The sequence below is a fragment of the Ceratotherium simum genome, chromosome 35 (genome assembly GCF_057802395.1).
Source record: "Ceratotherium simum simum isolate JZ-2026a chromosome 35, ASM5780239v1, whole genome shotgun sequence".
NCBI classification, from domain to species: Eukaryota; Metazoa; Chordata; class Mammalia; order Perissodactyla; family Rhinocerotidae; genus Ceratotherium; species Ceratotherium simum.
The window spans coordinates 23,748,550-23,768,181 of record NC_141934.1 but is presented as its reverse complement, the minus strand read 5'-3'; the positions used below and the strand labels follow the sequence as shown (position 1 = coordinate 23,768,181).

The 19,632-nt window shown below is 46.6% G+C and overlaps 1 protein-coding gene and 1 long non-coding RNA gene across 2 annotated transcripts; one reads left to right on the top strand and one right to left on the bottom strand.

Annotated features, from left to right (window-relative positions):
* Window positions 1-107: 107 nt before the first annotated feature.
* On the bottom strand, window positions 108-16,140 carry P2RX4 (purinergic receptor P2X 4). Its single transcript, XM_004429997.3, has 12 exons — window positions 15,960-16,140; window positions 12,059-12,206; window positions 8,845-8,916; window positions 8,655-8,727; window positions 8,108-8,204; window positions 4,973-5,053; window positions 4,730-4,871; window positions 4,495-4,631; window positions 1,917-2,010; window positions 1,703-1,768; window positions 1,261-1,356; window positions 108-724 (listed from the first exon to the last, which is right to left on the bottom strand). The coding sequence occupies exons 1-12, from the start codon at window positions 16,091-16,093 to the stop codon at window positions 698-700; spliced, it is 1,167 nt and encodes a 388-aa protein (XP_004430054.1). The 5' UTR covers window positions 16,094-16,140; the 3' UTR covers window positions 108-697.
* LOC147912475 (uncharacterized) lies at window positions 11,167-12,236 on the top strand. Its single transcript, XR_015549820.1, has 2 exons — window positions 11,167-11,350; window positions 11,531-12,236. It is a non-coding gene; the product is annotated as an uncharacterized LOC147912475 (long non-coding RNA).
* Window positions 16,141-19,632: the final 3,492 nt, after the last annotated feature.

Below are 19,632 nucleotides of genomic sequence, written 5' to 3'. Positions count from 1 at the left end.
AGGGACCTTTTCTGAGCACAGTGAGCGGGGACAACAAATGGATTTACCGGTTGAAGTAAAAGGAAAGGAAGGAATGTTCTAGCACACGCTATGAAACAACACAGACGAAGATTAAAAAAATCATTTGTTTTAATGTTTGGTCCTCAATCATCTCAACGTAGCTCTTCTCGAAGGAGAAACACTAACTCTGCCTCACGATTGCGGGGACGGATGAAGTCTGTGGTGGGGGAAGAGGAACAGCCACCCGGGCATGCTAAAGGTCTAGCGACCACACCCAGGTGTCCTTCCTTTCCTCATAAGGTGCTTGAACAGAGCTGCTGGGCCCCAGAGGACTGGACCTGTCTCAAAGGGGGCTGGAGATGGGAGCTTCTGAGGAAAGCCAGTCCTGGAGAAGGCCCCAGGCCTGTAAGTCACAGCAGTGTCAGTGCCCTTGGGACAGACCTTGCCCCAATGACCCCAAGATGAAGGAACAGCAGAGGTGACCCAGCTAAGAACAGAGGGTAACCCACTGTGCAGCGTGGTTTACTATGCAAACCCTACACACAAAACACAGGAGCAGCTGGGCAACTCTGAAGTACTTAATGGAGTGGAGACTGACTCAGAACCTGGAGCTTTCTCTGGGGTGACATGGCAGCCTTTTCTCCCTCCTTGCTGTGCTTTGATGAGGGCTTTGGGGAGCCCAGGTGTGAGGTAGGCATCATTGGTCTGTCTCACTGCTAAGACCCTGCAAAGAACAATATACTTGTTAATTGACATGCTTATAGGTAAGTGTACACCTACCTCGTGCTGCCCGCAGGCAAGCCTGGACCATTTGGGGTGGGCGAGAACCAGGCACTTTCCCTGAAGACTTTGGACAGCTCTTCACAGCTGAGCATACTCAAGTTGGTGCTAGTTGCTGGGGTCTCAAAGCATGGTATCCCACCCCTCTTGCTATGCAAGGCATGTGTGTATATAGATTTTGTCATAATATCCATTATCATAACTAACCTGAGATGGGAATAATTAAAATAAGGCTATATTTTGAGGAGTAAGTCTACTTGATGAAAAGTAAGAAATAAATACTAGTACAGATGGTCTAGAAGTGGCGCAGATGATGAGAGTGGCATGTGACTACCTGGGTTGATGACAGGCCCAAAGAGGGCCAACTTTTGTATTAGGGCCTCCCCCAGACAGCCTGCCGCCCAGGGTTCTCAGCACTGGTTCAAGGTCTGAGCGCCTCACCTCATGCAGATGCCTGTTGGAGTGCAGGGGGTGGCCTACCTGATCATAATCTGCCACATATTTATATTTCTTCTCCCGATAGTAGTATCTTTTCTTCATGCAGTAGAGGACTATGATGTCACACAGCACTGTTGCCTTAATGTAGCACGGGTGAAAAACAATGAGCCAGGATGCTTTAGTCACTGTCACTCTGTGCGTGCCCCCTCCCACGAAGCCTGGAATCTTGCTTGCTTCCATGGAAAGGAAAGTCTCCTCCATGTCTTGAGAGAAGGCTAGGCCTTGAGGGGTGTGGTGCTGGGGAAGGGAAGGTGGAGGCAGGGATGGGGGTCAAGGGAACCAATCCCATAGGGTCAAGTCTAGAAACAAGTCTAGGGTCAAGGGGAAGAACCAGGGCATCAGCTGAGGGTCTCACCTTGCGTGCTAACTACTGCTGAGGAGGGCCCCAGCCCTGGCGGGGGACAAAGAGGTCTAAGTCACTCACCACCCCTAAGAGCGCCAAGCCGGAGCCAATGTTGATCATGGTAGGGATGATGTCAAATTTCCCCGCCTGCAAATGACAGAAGAAAAAGAAAAAAGAATTGCGATAGGGGTGGGCAAGACATGAGAGCAGATCCAGGGTGAGGAGGGCCCCTTGCCCCAGCCAACCCAGAAGAGGACTAGTGGGGTCTGACAGGAGGAGCCAGCAGCTGGACTACCTTTCCAAACACGATGATGTCGAAGCGGATGCCGTAGGCCTTGATGAGTGTGCGGTGCTCTGTGCCCGTCAGGTCGTTGTAGTACTTGGCAAACCTGGGGAAAGGAGGCAGGTTAGAGGAGAAGGCACAGAGCAGCATGAGACAGTGGCTGGATCTGCCGCTCGGTGTGGGCGAGGGACATTAGAGCAGAACTCCCCGAGGCCCTGGCAGAGTTGGCACTGGCTACAGATTTGCTCTGCTTGCTGAACAGACCACACTTGAGCATCTCAGGGCCTCTCCCGGCTACTGTGGGCTGCAGAGCAGGAGGGCTGGCCTGTTGATGAGGAGGGCGCCAAGCCCCACAGAGGCAGAGGGTCTGGAATGCTCGCCGAGGGCACAGGAGGCGCTCCCTTCTCCGTCATCACTGTTGCCTCCTACGGCTTAAACTGGAACTTCTTGCTCTGGAAGTCCTTCCTGATACAGCTGAGCCACCTGCCTCTCTCAAGGAGACCCTGGCCACTGACAGAGAGAATGTGGCCAGCCAGCAGCAATCTCCATGACTGCTTGGTGGGGGGAGGGATGGAGCCAGCCATGAAACTAGCATCAGCACTGGACATTTTTTTTTTTTTCAAGAACCACTGATCCATCACTGGATGAGTGAATAAACAAAATGTGGTATGTCCACACAATGGAATATTCTTTGGCCATAAAAAGGGATGAAGTACTGATAAATGCTACAACATGGATGAACCTTGAAAAAAACAGGATGCTAAGTGAAAGCCAGTCACAGAAGGCCACATATTGTATGATTCCATTCATGTGAAAGTCCAGGTTAGGCAAATCCCTAGAGACAGAAAGTAGATTAGTGGTTGCCAGAGTGTGAGGTAGATGGGAGGATAGAGAGGTGATAGCTAAGGGTATGGGGTTTCTTTTTGAAGTGATGAAAATGTTCTAAAATTGACTATGGTAATAGTTGCACAACTCTGAAAATGCTGAAAAAGACTGAATTCTACACTTTAAATGTGTGAGCTGTGTGGTATGAGAACTGTATCTCAGTAATGCCATTAAAAAAAAACACCAGGGGGAGTGAAAACACGGAGGGGTGAGAACCGCTGAGACACGACACCATTTGCTGCCCCGTGTTATACAGGGGATCCACCAGGAGCCTGCACTCTCGGCCCCTGATCTGTCCAGTCCACAACTTCCATGTCACAGTCCACGCCTGAGGAACTGAACTGAGGCGGGCCTGATGCTGGCAGAGCTCAGGGGGATGGGTGTCCTTCTCTTCAGGGTCCCACTAGCTTCTCTCTTCTGGGTTCCAACCCAAGCTTGAGTTTTTCGACAGTGGTTTCTACAAGAACTGTGTAACAGCAGAGATAGAGCGACACAAATCTAACTCCCTTACTGGGAAAAAAATTCAAATATCTGCCCTCCTATCAGTGAGTTCGATGGTTCAAAAGGAGAGCAGATCCCACGTGCATCTGATTCCACATGTCACCACTAGAGGGAGACAAAGGCAACACAACAGCGCCACTGATCTACTCAGCAGGTCCCCCGTAGGGCCTACTTTTAAGAGGGGCTGTGTGAAAGATGCAACAAAGGGCACCTGAAAATGTACATAGTTATAGATGTCACTGCCTTGAGAAAGTGGCAAACATGACCCTGGCACCTCGGCCCTCTCATCAGATTACCAGCTGTACTAGGTTGAGTACTGTCCCCCCAAATTCATGTCTACCCAGAACCTGAGAATGTGACCTTACTTGGAAATAGGCTCTCTGCAGATGTAATTAGTTAAAATGAAGTCATACTGGATTAGGGTGAGCCCTAAATCCAAGATGACTGGTGTCCTCATAAGAAGAGGTGAGGACACACAGTGACAGACACACAGGGAGAAGGCCATGTGATGACAGAGACAGAGACTGGAGGGATGTGTCTGCGAGCCAAGGAACGCAGGATGGCCGGAGCCACCAGAAGCTGGAAGAGGCCAGGAAGGAGCCTGGCCTTGCTGACACACTGATTTCAGGCTTCTAGCCTCCAGATCTGTGAGAGTATAAATTCCTATTGTTTCAAGCCACCTAGGTTGTGGTAATTTGTTATGGCAGCCCTAGTACAGCCCTAATACACAGCACTTCAGCAGGGAAATAACAGCAAAGGCCTTTCTTGAGGCTAAAATCTGTATCCCTTGCACCTTGGAGATTCCAGGGGCAGACTCAGGTTTTGAGAAACCAATTCCTGGCTCAGGCCCCACAGGCCTTTGGACTGGAAGATCACAAGCTCATCCACTCCTCAAAATTAGCGAGCAGAGGTCCTGGCTGAGGCTGGCCCGAGAAGGCTCAAGCAGCCAGCCTCTCTCGGCTGCTCTGCAAATTGTCTCAACATGTTTCTTGAGGCAGGAAACGGCAAGGAGGGCTCTCACGGGCCAGGATGCCACAGGCACCAGGCCCTGCTTGGAACACTCGCCCTGGTGCACTGCCTTCCCACCGGCCCTTGGGGTGCTGCCTGAGTGCTGGTCTTTGGTGGGCGTGGATGCCCCACTGGGGAGTGATCCAGCCACCATCACCCCCAACACATGAGAGACGGGGCCCAGGCTCATGCCCACCTGAAGTTGTAGCCGGGGGACACGTTGTGGTCCACGTCCCGGGTGTCCAGGCGGCGGAAGGAGTACCTGGGCAAGCAGAGGGAGGCGGCTCTGTCCAGGTTGCAGTTCCACTTGATCTGGATGCCCATGATGCCTCCCTATGGGTTGTGAGCAGAGACAAAGCAAGCTTTCCTCAGAGCCCATTCTAGAACGAGATGTCAAAGACTGTGGTAGAAAAGCCAGGACCCGTGCCTACCTCGACAGCCATGTCCTGGAAGCTGTGCCCTGCATGCGCCACTATTTTGCCAAGACGGAAAATGGGGCAGAAAGGATCTGTTATGGCATCATAAATGCATGATTTGAGGTGGGCTGTGGTGATGTTGGGAAGAATATTCCTCCTAAAGTCGGGAGGAAGCAGAAAATAGGAGAGAAGAAAACTTCAAAGAGCCAGAAGCTTCTCCGAGACCTTGGTGAACTCACACGGCTGGCCTCCACTTACTTGCTGAAATTAAATTTGGGATACCAGATGTTGTTCTTAACCAAAAGAGTGAAGTTTTCTGCAGCCTTTAAAAGGGCAGGTCTGAAAAAAATTATAACATATCGTTAATAAAAGTACAAATATAGGTACGTTTGCATACTTATGTAATATTTTTAAAAAGCATAAACCCGTGTCTTACAATGTCATTTTGTCAAGAAAGTGAAACATTTCTAGCATTTTCTACTCTCTGCATAAACACTAGGTCAAGAGAGGAGACTGTAAGCCAGGCCTTCCGGTTTCTTCCTCTCATGGCCTCTTGCCCAAGGCGGTGGGAATTTAAGAGCCTGAGGAATAACTAACAAGGGGTGGTGCCTGGGGGCCTCACTGGAAGTCATTCAGCCGGCAGCTGTTGGATTTCAGGGCTTGCCTCCCTCAGGTGTTCTCAGGGGAATGCTCAAGGGATCTGGTTTCACAAGTCACAGCAAAGGTAAATCCACCTGCAGGCTGGATTCTGCCCTCATCGCAAAAGTACACAAAAAGTGCCTGCCTGCTGGCACACTGCCTCTTCTTGGAAGTGCCACGTCAGCTCCCGGCTGACAATGCAAGTTGAATCTGTCCCCAAGGGGACCCCACGTCTTTGGTGGATTTCTACAGGAGAATCTGGCATTGTAGGCTGACTCCTCTGTGGGGGAGTTATAAACAATACCAACCGTCTTCCCAAACCTGAGACAGGAACAAGGCCAATGACAAGGCCACACAATGAAGAGAGCTCAGCCTGTCACCACTGATGACAAGCACAGGCCTTGACCAACGCACTTCTCTCGGGGCTTCAAATTCCCTCATCCCTGTTTCAAGAGGGATGGATTATATCAGGGTTTTTCAAACTTTGTCATTCCCTATACCATGAACTTCCCCCCACATCTGTGTACTTCATATGCAATACTTTTAAGATTAACTCACCTTTTTAAAAAAATTGAGGTGAAATTCGCATAACAAAATTAACCATTTTACAGTGTACAATTCAGTGTCATTTAGTACATGCACAATGTTGTACAACGATCACCTCCATCTAGTTCCAGAACATTTTAATCACCCCAAAAGGAAACTGCGTACCCATTAAGCAGTTACTATCTATTCTCTCCTCCCCTCAGCCCTTGGGAACCACCAAGCTGCTTTCTGTCTCTACTGATTTGTCTATTCTGGATATTTCATATGAATGGATGTTTCATGTATGGTCTTTTGTGTCTGGCTTCTTTCACTTAGCATAATGTTTTCGAGGTTCATCTACGTTGTATCATGTATATCAGAACTTCATTCCTTGTTATGGCTGAGTAGTATTCCATTGTATGGATGTACTAGTCTATCTCTTCATCTGCCGATGGACATTCGGGTTGTTTCCACCTTTAGGATCAACTCACTTCTTCATTGACATTCATTTTGAAATGAAACTTTCCATCGTGGCCATAAAAGATATCATTTGCCACAAGTCAGAGGTCATTGTTCAAATAAATATAACAAAGTCAAAACAATGTTACTAAAAGTTGTAGTTAATATTATTTTCTGCCCAAGGTGCTGAATCCGGGGCTTGTTCTTTGTGAGAAATAGAAATCAGCAAGTGACAGAAAGGTATTAAAGACACTCCAAACCAGGATTTCTTCCTTGGTATAAGCTAAGGGGCTGAATTAGAATGGAAATGGGCATGTCTTTCTCCCCATGTAACTCAATGTTAATTCATGAATCAGTGTACACTAAATCATCCTATACTAGATTAGATCTTTAACAGCACTGTCCAATGAAAATATACTGTGAGACACAAACCATAGTGTATTTTAAAGTTTCCTAGTAGCCACATTAAAAAGTAAAAAGAAACAAGTGAAATTAACTTTTCTATAATAACCCAATATATCTAAAATATTACTTCAACATGTAAACAACATAAATATTATTGAGATATTATATATATTTTTTCATAAGTCTTTGGAATCTGGAGTGCATTTTGGACCCAGCGACATTTCAAATGCTCAACAGCCACACATGGCCAGTGGCTCCTACACTGGACAACACGGCTCCATAAGACCCTTTCCAGCTCTAAAATGCCAGGACTCCCTTTCTTTTAGTATTTCCTTCCCTAGCCTGAGCTACTGCCCACGGCAATCTCTAAATCAGCAGTTCACAAGCTTTTCTTCTGTTGCAATGCCCCCAAGATGAGGTTCATGTGGCTACCTGCTCCCCCAGGGCTCATCTAGGTTTCAGTCTGAACTCTGGGTAAGGCAGGCTGCGGTTGCAAGCAATTCTGAGAGCATTACCTTTAACTTCACCCACTCAAAGCACAGCAAATTACAATAGGGAAGAATGTTATTTTAGAGCAACCTTAAACCTGCTCTAGTTTATGAAACACACTTTATAGTGGGCTTTAATTATTTTCTTGCCCAGCATCTGTTCCCCCTTTTTCTGGTAACAGAATCTCAAATTTCCTTTAGAAGCCACAGCTCCCCCACTCTCAGCCTGTGTCATTTGGATGGGGCTGACTCCACTCCTAGCTCCATAAGTGAGCATGGGACTCAGGCCCGAGCTGATAAGCAAAATCCATCCCCCAGCCACAGTGATGGGTTAAGAAATGTGGCCTAAGATGTGATGTTGGACAGGTCTAGAATCTCTATGGACAACTGGGCAGGGACACTCGGCCTTGGAGGGATGTAGGCCCAGAGCCGCCTCCTGGGACTACACGAGGTCCTGCAAGTGAAGTCAACACAAGGGCCGCAGAGCCACAAGGTGGAGACTCTGATGCTGTCCTTTGAGCCCCAGAGCTAGACATGCTGGGATCTCTGTCGTTAGTTGAACAAGAAGCCGTAGCCACAGCGTGTGCACATGCGTACTTAAGGCACCGAGAACAGTTTCCTGTCAGTTATTTGCAACTGACAGAGTCCTAACATAGAAATAAGTCATCTGTACTCTTATCATGAGTGACACACACTGTGGCCCATCTCACCACTGATGCTTGCTGACTTGTGGTTGAGAACCGCCAGCCTAGAGAAGCCTGACTATCCGGACACCAAGAGCACACAGCCACAACACACAGGCTTAACTCCCCTGCCACCTTCCCTCAGGCCTGAGAATCAGAGTTTAGGGCACTTCCCTCCCTCGGTCAGGACTCACTTTGGCACGTGTGCATCATACTCCACCGGGCACCAGGCTGCCACCTCGCACGTCTTCACAGTCTCATTGAACGGCACGCATCCTCCTGTTGCGACTCCTACAGGGGCAGGGAGGACCCAGGTCCATGGGGGTTTCCTGTTTTCTGCTTTTGTGAGGTGGAGAGTGGAAGCCCCACCACAGCATCCTATGCGATCCATCCTGAGCTACTCCACTTCTGGGATTTAGACAGTGTCTCGAAATTGGAATTGGAAGAAAACAGGTGCCTGAGTCCTAGCCACATCTCTGCTCTACCAACCGCGGGGCTAGAGTGACGCCAAGCCACAGCACAGGGCAAGATCTGGGACGGCTTCTGGGGCACAGGTGACAGAGGTGCATGTCAAGGACACCAGGCTCACCCAGGATCATGCACATGCATTGGGGGATGTGGGGGATTTCCTTATCCTGGAGATTTCTCTATCAGAGAGCCCCACAGGGGGTGCCATCTGGTCGGGGGCTGCCCTCCCCAAGGCTAAGCGTCTACCGTGGGGTCACAGACACGTGTTCGTACCGCTGCTGTGGGTGCTTGTGGAGCCAGCAACACAGTCAGCATCTGACTTACACACAGTGGTCCTATCTGGAATCTGGAAAAAGAAGAACAAGTGAAAACAAGTTCCACGAGGCCTGGCTCCACACACAGCCGCTGGGCATGGAGCAGGGGTGGCGTGAGGCCCAAAGCTCTTCCAGGAGAAGCTGCCTACCTCAGGACAGAGGCCCTGGGTCTGGTTCATGGTGATGATCATGTTGGTCATGACGAAGAGGGAGTTTTCCTCCTGTAGAGTGGGCAGAGGGGAGAGAGCACTGCCGTATTACCTTCAGAGGAGTCAAGCAGAACCACAAGGAAGGCCGATGTCCACTTATTGGACAGTACCTTTTACTTCTCCCACATGCCACGCAGAAAATAATTTAAAAAACTGATCTTATGGTCTCCCATTCTCCTACGAGGGTTTATAACCTAACTGAAAACAGGGACTCAAACAAATACCTGTACATGCACGCTCACAGCAGCATTATTCACAATAGCCCGAAGGTGGAGACAACCCAAGTGTCTATCAACAGATGAATGGATAAACAAATTGTGGGCTATTCCTATAACGGGGTATGATTCCGCCATAAAAAGGAATGAAGCACTGACACATGCTACACTGTGGATGAACCTCAAAAACATTATGCTAAGTCAAAGAAACCAGAAAAAAGCCACATATTGTACGATTCCATTGATATGAAATTTCCAGAACAGGCAAATCCATAGAGACAGAAAGTAGATTAGTGGTTGCCAGGAGGTAAGGGGGAGGGTAGAATAGGGAGTGCTTAATGAGTATGAGGTTTCCTCTTCCTTTTAAGGAGATGAAAATATTCCACAACTAGACTGAGGTGATGGTTGTACATCGTGAATGCACTAAATACCAATGAATTTTTCATTTTGAAATGGTTAATATTATGATATGGGAATTTCATCTCAATGAAAAAAAAGTCTATAACCTGAAATGGTTCCTTAACAAAGTTTGACTTGTTGAGGGAAAAGAGCCAACAAGTGCTCTAAAATTCTCTGCCAACTAGACTACCTCGAAGGTACAAAAACATGAGGCCTTAAAGGTCTCAAATTTGGCTGGTTTTCTTTCCTAACTGGAATTAAAATAAATAAAACATTCTGGAGAAGACTCAATCAGGGTCAGCAACTGACACTTCTCCCTTTGAGAAGGTTCTGTTTTCTTCCTATAAGTATAAAGGTGTCAAATGGTTATTTAGAGTTCTGGAGAGCAATTCACTGGAGATGAGACTGAAGAACTGCTAATAATGACCTCCCAGTACAAGGAGTAAAAGACAAAGACCCCAAAAGATCCTAGCTGGACCTCCCCTTCACTGGGTGCTGGCATTCTAAAATGAAACGCCAGAAGCTTTCTCTCCACATTTTACACTCCTCGGAAGAGCGGAGTCAGCGCTGGGAGCCATCTAGAGGATTGACTCAGGGTAACTCAGGGACCAAAGGTGAAGATATCTCCACCTCCAGATCTGACAAGGTGGTGGAAGCTCTGGGAATAGCTGGTGTCTTTCAAAGAAAGGGCTAGAACAAATCATGTTGGGAGACGAGGAAATGGCCACAAGACAAGGTATGAGGATGTGGCATGACACCTGAATGGCTCTCCTGGCACAGGTGTTCCATATATAAACACTTGGTGTTTATATATGCTTACTTGGTGTTTACAGAAGGCTGCTCCTATGACTCTCCTGAGTTAGACTTGAACAATTCAGTAGGGTCTACTTTTGGTTTCCTATTTCTTATCTACAGTCATGCACTGTAGATAACGATATTTCAGTCAATGACAGACTGCATATATGACAGTGGTCCCATAAGATTAGTACCACAGAGCCCAGGTGTGTACTAGGCTATACCATCTAGGTGTATGGAAGCATACTCTATGATGTTGGCACAACAATGAAATTGCCTAACAATGCATTTCTAAAAATGTATCCCCAAAGTTAAGCAACGCATGACTGTATTTTAAGTTTAGGGAACTTTCCGTCTGGAGATGAGCCATGCAGATGTGGTGCAAACACATGTTTGTCTTCCATCTTCAGAGAAGCAGAAGGACATCACGAAAGCTCATGCAGAGAGCCGTGTGGAACTCACACAGCCCCCAGCCCAGATCCGTGAGGGAAGGCCGAGTTGCTGCATATGTCCCTTTCCACTGAGCGGCAGAAGCAGGGGCCCAGACCTTTCCTTGGTTCCAGTAAACAGACTGAGTGTGATACTCCCAGAGCTTGCCAGGACGAGGCCGTGCCTTCCTAGGAAGCAGAAGTCTCTCTGTCGAGACAGGTGCATGCCAACAGGACCACCCACCTCCCACAAACTACGAATCCTCTGTTCCATTTGATGTTTATAGCTCATTAGCTCTGTCTTCTCTCTGGGCACCCCCCCGAAGACCCTCCTCTTGAGAAGGCAGGGGGGAATATGAATACACTTGAAAAAAGAGAGAGTTTCTGAAATCCTTGCTTTCCCTCACAGAGCTCTGAGCCAAGAGTTGGCAGCTTATCTTCATTTGGCACCCCTAGTCACCTTGGCACATAAGCCATCTGGAGGGATATGTCAGGGTTTGGCTGAGTCAATATTTAACTTGGAGCTTTGTGGATTAACAGCCTGGAGACTAGGATGCTGCCTCAGACAATTTCTTCCCTTACCTTTGCTCCTGATGGAATCCTACGTGGGTATGTCTGTTTCCTTCTCGTGTAGCTTTTGGTCTCTAATTGCCGTTAAAGTTTTTACACTGTCTGAAAAGATTTACCTTGTTCGTTTACAACAATACAGCAAATACAAAATGTGGAAAGGTGATATTTCCACCTGAGTTTTTCCCAGGATTTAAAACATTTGCTTTTTTCATCTTTCAGGGCTTGAGACACACCGAGATGTCCATATGGAAAGCTTCCTGTGTTTAAGCCAGCCATATTTTACAACTGAAGAAACACAGCTGATTGGATATTACCAGTTAGACCCTAAGCCAAAAAGAGATCTGTCTGCACTGCTTTCTCGACTAAGACGATCAGTCTGGGCATTGGTGATGTTAGAACTCTGGCCGTGCCAATCATTAATCAAGTGTGCAAGGTGAGGGAAGGGAAAGGAGCTAACTAGAAGCCTTAGTGTTGGGCCGGCCCGGTGGCGCAAGTGGTTAAGCGGTGGCCCGGGGATCGCCGGTTTGGATCCCGGGCGCACACTGATGCACCGCTTATCAGGCCATGCTGTGGCGGCGTCCCATATAAAGTGGAGGAAGATGGGCATGGATGTTAGCACAGGGCCAGTCTTCCTCAGCAAAAAAAGAGGAGGATTGGCAGTTAGCTCGGGGCTGATCTTCCTCACCAAAAAAAAAAAAAAAAAAAAAAAGCCTTAGTGTTAGACAGAAGTCCTAGCGAGAGGGGTACCTGAGGCGGAATCACATAATCGGCCACATCCCAGATCCGGAATCCAAGCGTAGAAGTGTTGGTCACAGTCACGCCCTTGGCTTTGGTAGTAACTGAGCTGACCACTGAGTCCGTTTCCTGGTATCCCTTTTCCCAAACAAACACCCACCTACAAAATAAAACAGGTCTCTTAAATTGCCGTTAGGATTCCATGAATTTGAAATGATGCTAGGGAGCCTCTGATAGGCAGAGGCTCAAAGTATGACATTTACTAATTATGTGACTTTGCAAATGCTGCTTAACTTCTGGGGGCTCCATTTCCACTTCCTGCAAAATGTGGATAATAGCACCTAAACCACCGGCTGGTTTCTGGGAAACAAAGGAGATGATGCAGGTAAAGCACTTAGCACAGTGAATAGCACAAAGAAAATACTCAACGAGTGCTGTCTTTATTATTAGGTATTGGAGCACTTTCAAGGCACTGTGACCTCTGGAATCACCAAGAGATAATAAAAATTATGGTAACCGTTACCATTTGAGGGTTTTTAGGTGCCAGGTGCTGATCTAAGGTCTTTATATGTATTAACTAATTTAATACTGATCATTTTATAAGGCAAGCATCATTATTGTTATCCATTTTACAGAGCAGGAAACTGAGAAACAGAGAGGTTAAGCCACTTACCCAAGGTAATACAGCTAGTAAGTGACAGAGTCAGGATTTGAACTCAAGCCTTTTGCCTCTGAAGCCTCTTCTCTTGCCCTCTATGCTAAAATCCCTGGAGAAGGGAGAATCTCACCATTCAGGTAACTTTTTATAGTAGTTTCTTACTTTTTCTCCAAGAATTCAGGTCACATTAATGCTTTTCTCCTCCAAAGTGGGGGTATTACTACCAGCCTGAATAATTAAAAATCTAAAGGCATTAGTGCATAGTGGTTAGGACACTGGAACACAGACTGAAGACATGAACACAAGTTCATGTCTCAGCCCCACCATGCACTAGGCATAACTTTGGCCAAGTTGCTTAACTTCTCTTTGCCTCAGTTTTTCCCATCTATAAGATGGGAATGATAATAAGACTTCACAGGATTGTTATGAGGTTAAATGAGTTAATGTGGGGCCAGCTTCGTGGCGTAGCAGTTAAGTGCGTATGCTCTGCTGCTCGTGGCCTGGGTTCAGATCCCAGGTGTGCACCAATGCACTGCTTGTCAGGCCATGCTGTGGCAGCGTCCCATATAAAGTGGAGGAAGATGGGCACGGATGTTAGCCCAGGGCCAGTCTTCCTCAGCAAAAAAAAAAAAAAGAGGAGGATTGGCATGGATGATGTTAGCTCAGGGCTGATCTTCCTCACACACACAAAAAATGAGTTAATGTATGTCAAATGCTTAGAACAATGTTTGTGAGTCGCCATCAGTAGGATGAAATTGGCCATGATGGGAGTATTTACACTATGGAAATTGGCCAATACTACAAATCAGAACTCCACCCCACCAGAGCTGTTGTTCAACATCTACCAGCAACTGTTACTATTGTTATTGTTTCTAGAATCAAGAAATGCTAGCATCCCTCTCCCCTCCTTATAAGCCCTAGATGCTGAGACTTCAGAAATTCACTGGTTTTGGTCCCTTATTTATGGGTTTGTCCAGCCTGAGCAGTTTCCAAATTCACTGCCCATCCTAGAGATGGGCTTTCCCCCTAACAAGTCCTCTTCTTCAAGGGGTTCTAGGAATTCAGCTGCAATATAAGATTCCATTTAATTCTAGTTGGACACAAAGAAACTTAGGGCAAGAAGATCACTCATTTTACCACCAAGTACAGTGAGTTGCTAAATCAGAGATACATGGTTTCACAGGAATCGCTATTTCTTCTTCATGTGACTGATAAGAGAAATAGATAACTGAGAAATGTATGTTTTGGAGGACGGACTGCTGTAGGTCACTATGGGAAGAGACCACAATTTCACCAAGATGAATTGGATCAGGAAGTTAAGAGACAAGTTAAAAAAAAAAAAACACCTCTTAATTCAGATCCTGAGTTAGTTTTGATCATAGCAAGGTGGATAAAAGCAAAGCATTTACTGCTTTAAACACCCTCACGATCAAGGTAGAGAACACTCCACAAGAACCCTAGAAAGCTGAGCTGCCCAAACGAAATATAACACAAGCCATATATGTAGTTTAAACATTTCTAGTAGCCATGTTAAAAAGTAAAAAGAAACAGGTAAAATTAATTTTAACGACATTTTATGTAACCCAACATAATCAAAATATTTTAACGTGTTACCAATGTAAGACGTATTCATGTGATATTTTACTTTTTTTTTGTACTGTCTTCGAAATCTAGTGTGTATGTTACAGTGACAGCACATCTCAATTTGGAGTAGGGACATTTCAAGTGCTCGACAGCCACATGTGACTAGTGGCTACCATATCTTGCAGCACAGAAATAGATACTTTCTGCAGTTTAAAACTTTACAGATACCCTAAGGTTGATGTAAACCGAGCCTCCCATGAGCATCAAAAGCCAAGAGGAAAGAGCTGTGGGAGAGCTCCTGATTCCAAATGCTTCAAGTCCAACCAAGCAATGTGAGTTTAGTTAACCAGCTGGCAGTGGGTCTCAAAATTTAAGGGTACGTCACAATCACTGAGGGGGCAAGGAGTTGGTTGCAGTTGTACTTAATGAGTCCAAACCTGGGGGAGGTCTAGGCAGTTCTGATGTAGAGTCCATGCCTGGAAAGCCATTTTATTGAATACTGTCAGTACCTATTGCTGCTGGGCAGATCGATGTAAGAAGCCAGAACCGTGGGATCATGCAAATTCCCTTGGGCAGTGTTAATAGATTCGGAGCCTCATCTCAGGGTAGGGGAATCTGTTACTTTTAAACAATTACTCAGGTGAGTCATGATCAGGTAGGTTTGGGAAACACTAGAACACTGACTCCCAGACTTTTCTGCACATCAGAATCTCCTGGGGAGTTGGTCATACTCTACAGCCATTAAATCAGAAGGTCTGGGGATGGGTGCCAGCAATCAGAATTTTTTAAAGATTCCCAAACGGTTCTAATGTGCAGCTGGGGACCACTGCATTAGGCCATTGCAAAAGGAATGACCGAGTACATAACATCTGTCAGCTCAGCAGGTGTAAACACCATAACCACCAGGTGGACCTTACCTCAGTTGGTAAACTAATTTCCACCTCCTCTCTTGAGTTTTATTAAATTGTAACGCATGCATTCAATTAAAATTAAGCACTTGGTGAGAAGTGAAGGTTCTCTTATATGGGTGGTAGGGCCCATATAAGCATAAGAGGGCAGCACGGGGTATGATGAGGCTAAGGCCGGTAACTATACAAAAAAACCCTAACAACTCCACAAAACAAAGGAAGCGAACTTGAAACGCTTTGTGGAAGTGTGACCGCTCTACTATCCTGGGTTACCACACGGTGCTCAAAGGAAAAGACCAGAAGCCACAGACCCAAAAGGAAGCAAGCGGAAATTCTAAACCTTGGTTTGTCAGCAGATCATCAGAATGGGAAGTGCGGAGCAAAGATTGAGACGTTTAGGGCACAGCCGCCACGCAGCCAAAGGACATCATGGAGCAAGTCAGAAGGACAAGAAGCAGGAAAGGTGAGGATGAAGGTCTAGTTAGGCTTTGTCCTTAAAACACAACATCAAAGCAGTCCCCTGCCCCGGAGCCCGGCACAGAGCCCGTCCCCCCCAACCCCCGTGGCTAGGGTCCGGGGAGGGGGGTGGGTGTCCCTGGCCTCGGGTCGCCGCCCCCAGAACCCGCATGGAGGGCGCCCGCGGGGCTCACCCGACGACCTAGGCCGGGATGAGCAGGCGGATGGCCGGGCCCCAGAAGGGAGTGTTCCCAGCCATCGGGTCACCCCCAGCCCCCGGAGCCACGGCGCCCGCCGCCGCGCTCACCCGATGACGTAGACCAGGATGAGCAGCTGCACGGCCCGGTTCATGAGCCCCACTTTACGGCTGCGTATGAGCACGATGCGCGGCGTGTCGTACTCAAACAGGAAGGCGGCCAGCGCCGCGCAGCAGCCCGCCATGGCCCGCGCCCTCCGCCGCCGCGCCGCCCGGGCTCCGCGCTCTGGGCCGGGCCAGGGGCCCGCCGCCTCGTCCCCGCCCGGGAGCCCCGCCCAGGCGGCCTGGCCGGCCCGCGCGTCGCCGTTCGCGGGGGAGGGCCCGGAAGGAGGCGGCGCTGGCCCTCGGGGGATGGGGCCAGGCGGAAGGCGTGACCTCCCCTCGGGTGCGGGTGACGCCTCAGGATGGCCGGGGAGCGACCCCCTCAAGTGGCATGGGCTCTGCGGGGAAGGGGTGACCTCCTCTTGGGGAACCAATGACTCCCCTCAGAGGCCGGGGCCAGGGGATGAGTGGGGTATGAGTGACCGCCTCAGGAGTGGCAAGGTGAGGGAATGACTCCCTCCGGAGCGCCCGGGAGGACGAGTGAGCCTCTTAGGGGAGGTAAAGCCCTCCAGGAGACAGGAGAGTTACCTCCTCAGGGGGGCCCAGGTAGGCGTGTAACGAGCGACCCCCTTAGGGGGTCCCGGAGGTACGAGTGACCTTGTGTGGGGGGCAGCTTAGGAGAAAGAGCAATCACTCTGGAGGTCCAAACTTGTGCGGGCTCTATTGGGGGTGCTGGGGGAGCCGGGGGCAGTGCTGCTTTCTCAACCTCTGGGGGAAAAGCCGAAATATTAGGTGACCTAGGAGCCCTTGGCCACAGCCACACATCCCCTAAAACGCCCCTCTTGGAATTGAAGCCAGGGCGCGTCCCTACTCCAATTCAGATACTTCCTTAGTTGCCGGACAGGGGAGGAAGCAGTCAGAGCTAGGTGAGAGGAGGGTGTCTGCGGCCATCCTTTCAACTGAGAACGTTTTATCACAGCTTTAGGGAAACTTGGAAAATAGAGGGAAAGTGGAGGAGGCACCCAGAGTTCCACCACTTGAACATAATTTTCCATGTTTGTTCATTCTCTTCAGGTGTGTTTTCATAGGGATGTTTCATATTTAGTTTCCTTAATTCATTCAACAAGTATTAGTAAGTGCCCTCCATATGCCAGGCACTGTCCAGTGAACAGAACAAGCCCAAGCCGCCTGCCTTTGTGGAGTATACATTCTAGCAGGTAATTGTGTATAAAATTTTAGTTCATAATCATAGTCAACGATGGTGCTTTTCATTTCCTGATTCACACTACTTATTTTCCATGTTACTGCAGACTCATCATAATGATCATTTTTAATCTATGGACTGCTTCTTCCAGAGGGTATGCCATGATTTCCCTGACCTCATCTGATTGCTTCTAGTTTGGGGATCCTATGCATAATCTTTGATACAACATTTTAGTTCATTTCCTGGATTGAGATTACTAAGCCACACCACCTTGTTCTTCCAAATAGAGAAAGGTGAATAATAAGACAATTTGACGAAAACAGCGTCTGCCTCTAGAGATGGAATTATTGAGTTAGAGGGAGGAACAGAGCTGCCACCTGCCTCAGTCCAAAATGGTCCCAGGAAAAGGTGATGACAAGTTAAGTGGATTTTATTCATTCATTAGACAGATATTTACTAAGTGCCTGTTGTCTGCTTGGCCGTGTCCTTGATGCTAGGGATATGAGAGTGAATGGACAGATGAAGTCTGCTGAAGTGGGGCTTGGTGCAGTTGGGAGGGCTTAAATTCTATATAGAAAAGGAAAACCCAGCTGCTAAATTCTCATTGAAAGGGAACTTAAAAATGCTTTTCCTTAAGAGTCAAAACACATTTCCTGCTCTCTTTAATACTTATCCCATAGTCATGAGATGGTCTCAGCCTTACAGATCTTGAGTTTAAATGGTATGCCTGCATTTTGGAACAAAGTCAATTAAGAGAAATGTAGAAATACAAGTTTTCCTAAATTACTAGTTGGTAACATATCCTTAGACCCAACCAGAGAAACCAGTCCTGAAAAATGATTAGGAAAAGAAAGTTATTTCATTTACACCTTTGCCCTTAGTTTATCTCTTTTTAAAAACAGCTTTCTTGAGGTATAATTGACATACAATAAACTGCACATATTTAAAGTGTACAGTTTTCTAAGTATGACGTGTACACCCATGAAACCATCACCACAGTCAAGATAGTGAATATATCCAATGTCCTAGCCAGAGTAATCTTAGTTTATATAAAGTGACTGCTGAATACAGTTGGGACTTTTCACATACATATGTCTTAATTACCTTCAGTTGCATATTTGTTGTATAGCTTGACTGAGTATAGTCAGTTATTGAGCAACTTTGGGAATTGAGTTTAAAAAGAAATGATTTTCAGTAAAGGGGCCAAGACAGTTCAATGAGGAAAGAATAGTCTTTTCAACAAATGGTGCTGGAACCACTGGCTATTTACATGCAAATGATGATGTTTGACCCCTACCTCTTACCATATATAAAAATTAACTCAAAATGGACCAAAGACCTAAATGTAAGCTAAAACTATAAGACTCAGATGAAAACATAGGTGTAAATATTTGTGACCTTGGATTACGCAATGTTTTTTTTGATATGACACCTAAAGCACAGGCGACACAAGAGAAAGTAGATAAATTGGACTTAATCAAAGTTTAAAACTTTTGTGCTTCAAAGGATACCATCAAGAAAATGAAAAGACGACCCACAGAATGGGAAAAATATTTACAAATCATGTATCAGATAAGGGTCTAGTATCGTAAACATCTTAACTAAGAGTTCTTTAACTCTTATAACTCATCAATAAGATGACAACCCAATTAAAAATGGGCAAAAGATTTGAATAAACATTTTACAACAAAGATACACAAATGGTCAATAAGGACATGAAAAGATGTTCCATATCACTAGTCATTAGGGAATGCAAATCAAAATCACGAGATCCCACTTCATCCTATTAGCGACTATAATCAAAATGATGGACAGTTTAAAAGATGGCAAGGCTGTGGAGAAATTGGGAGACTCATAAGCTGCTGGTGGGAAAGTAAAATGGTCTAGCTGCTTTGGAAAACAGTTTGGCAGTTCCTCAAAATGTTAAACAATTATCATATGACCTAGCAATTCCATTCCTAGGTATATACCCAAGAGAACTGAAAAGATATGTTCATGCAAAAACTTGTGCATGAATGTTCATAGCGTTATTCATAATAGCCAAAAAGGAGAAATAACCTAAATGTCCATCAACTGATGAATGGGTAAATAAAAGGTGGTACATCCATACAATGGAATATTATTTAGCCATAAAAAGGAACGAAACACTGATACATGCTACAATGTGTGTGAACCTTGAAAATATCCTAAGTGAAAGAAGCCAGGTACAAAAGGCCACTTATTATATGATTCTGTTTATATGAAATGTCCAAAATAGGCAAATCCATAGAGACAGAAAGTACATTAGTGGTTGCCTAGGGCTAGGGGAAAGAAAGAATGGTGGAGAGATTGCTAATGAGTACAACATTTCTATTTGGGGTGATGAAAATGTTCTGGAAATTAGATAATGGTGATAGTTGCAGAACACTTGTGAGTGTACTTTATAAGTCACTGAACTGTACATTTTAAGTGAGTGGGTTTCATGGTATGTGAATTATA

What these genes read in the sequence shown, in the direction of transcription:
- P2RX4 (XM_004429997.3), bottom strand. Translation starts at nt 16,093, where the DNA reads ATGGCGGGCTGCTGCGCGGCGCTGGCCGCCTTCCTGTTTGAGTACGAC. An exon ending in CCCAAATTTAATTTCAGCAA is followed by an intron (nt 4,872 to 4,972) that starts GTAAGTGGAGGC and finishes TCCCGACTTTAG; the next exon opens with GAGGAATATTCTTCCCAACA. An exon ending in GCTTGGCGCTCTTAGGGGTG is followed by an intron (nt 1,357 to 1,702) that starts GTGAGTGACTTA and finishes TGCTACATTAAG; the next exon opens with GCAACAGTGCTGTGTGACAT.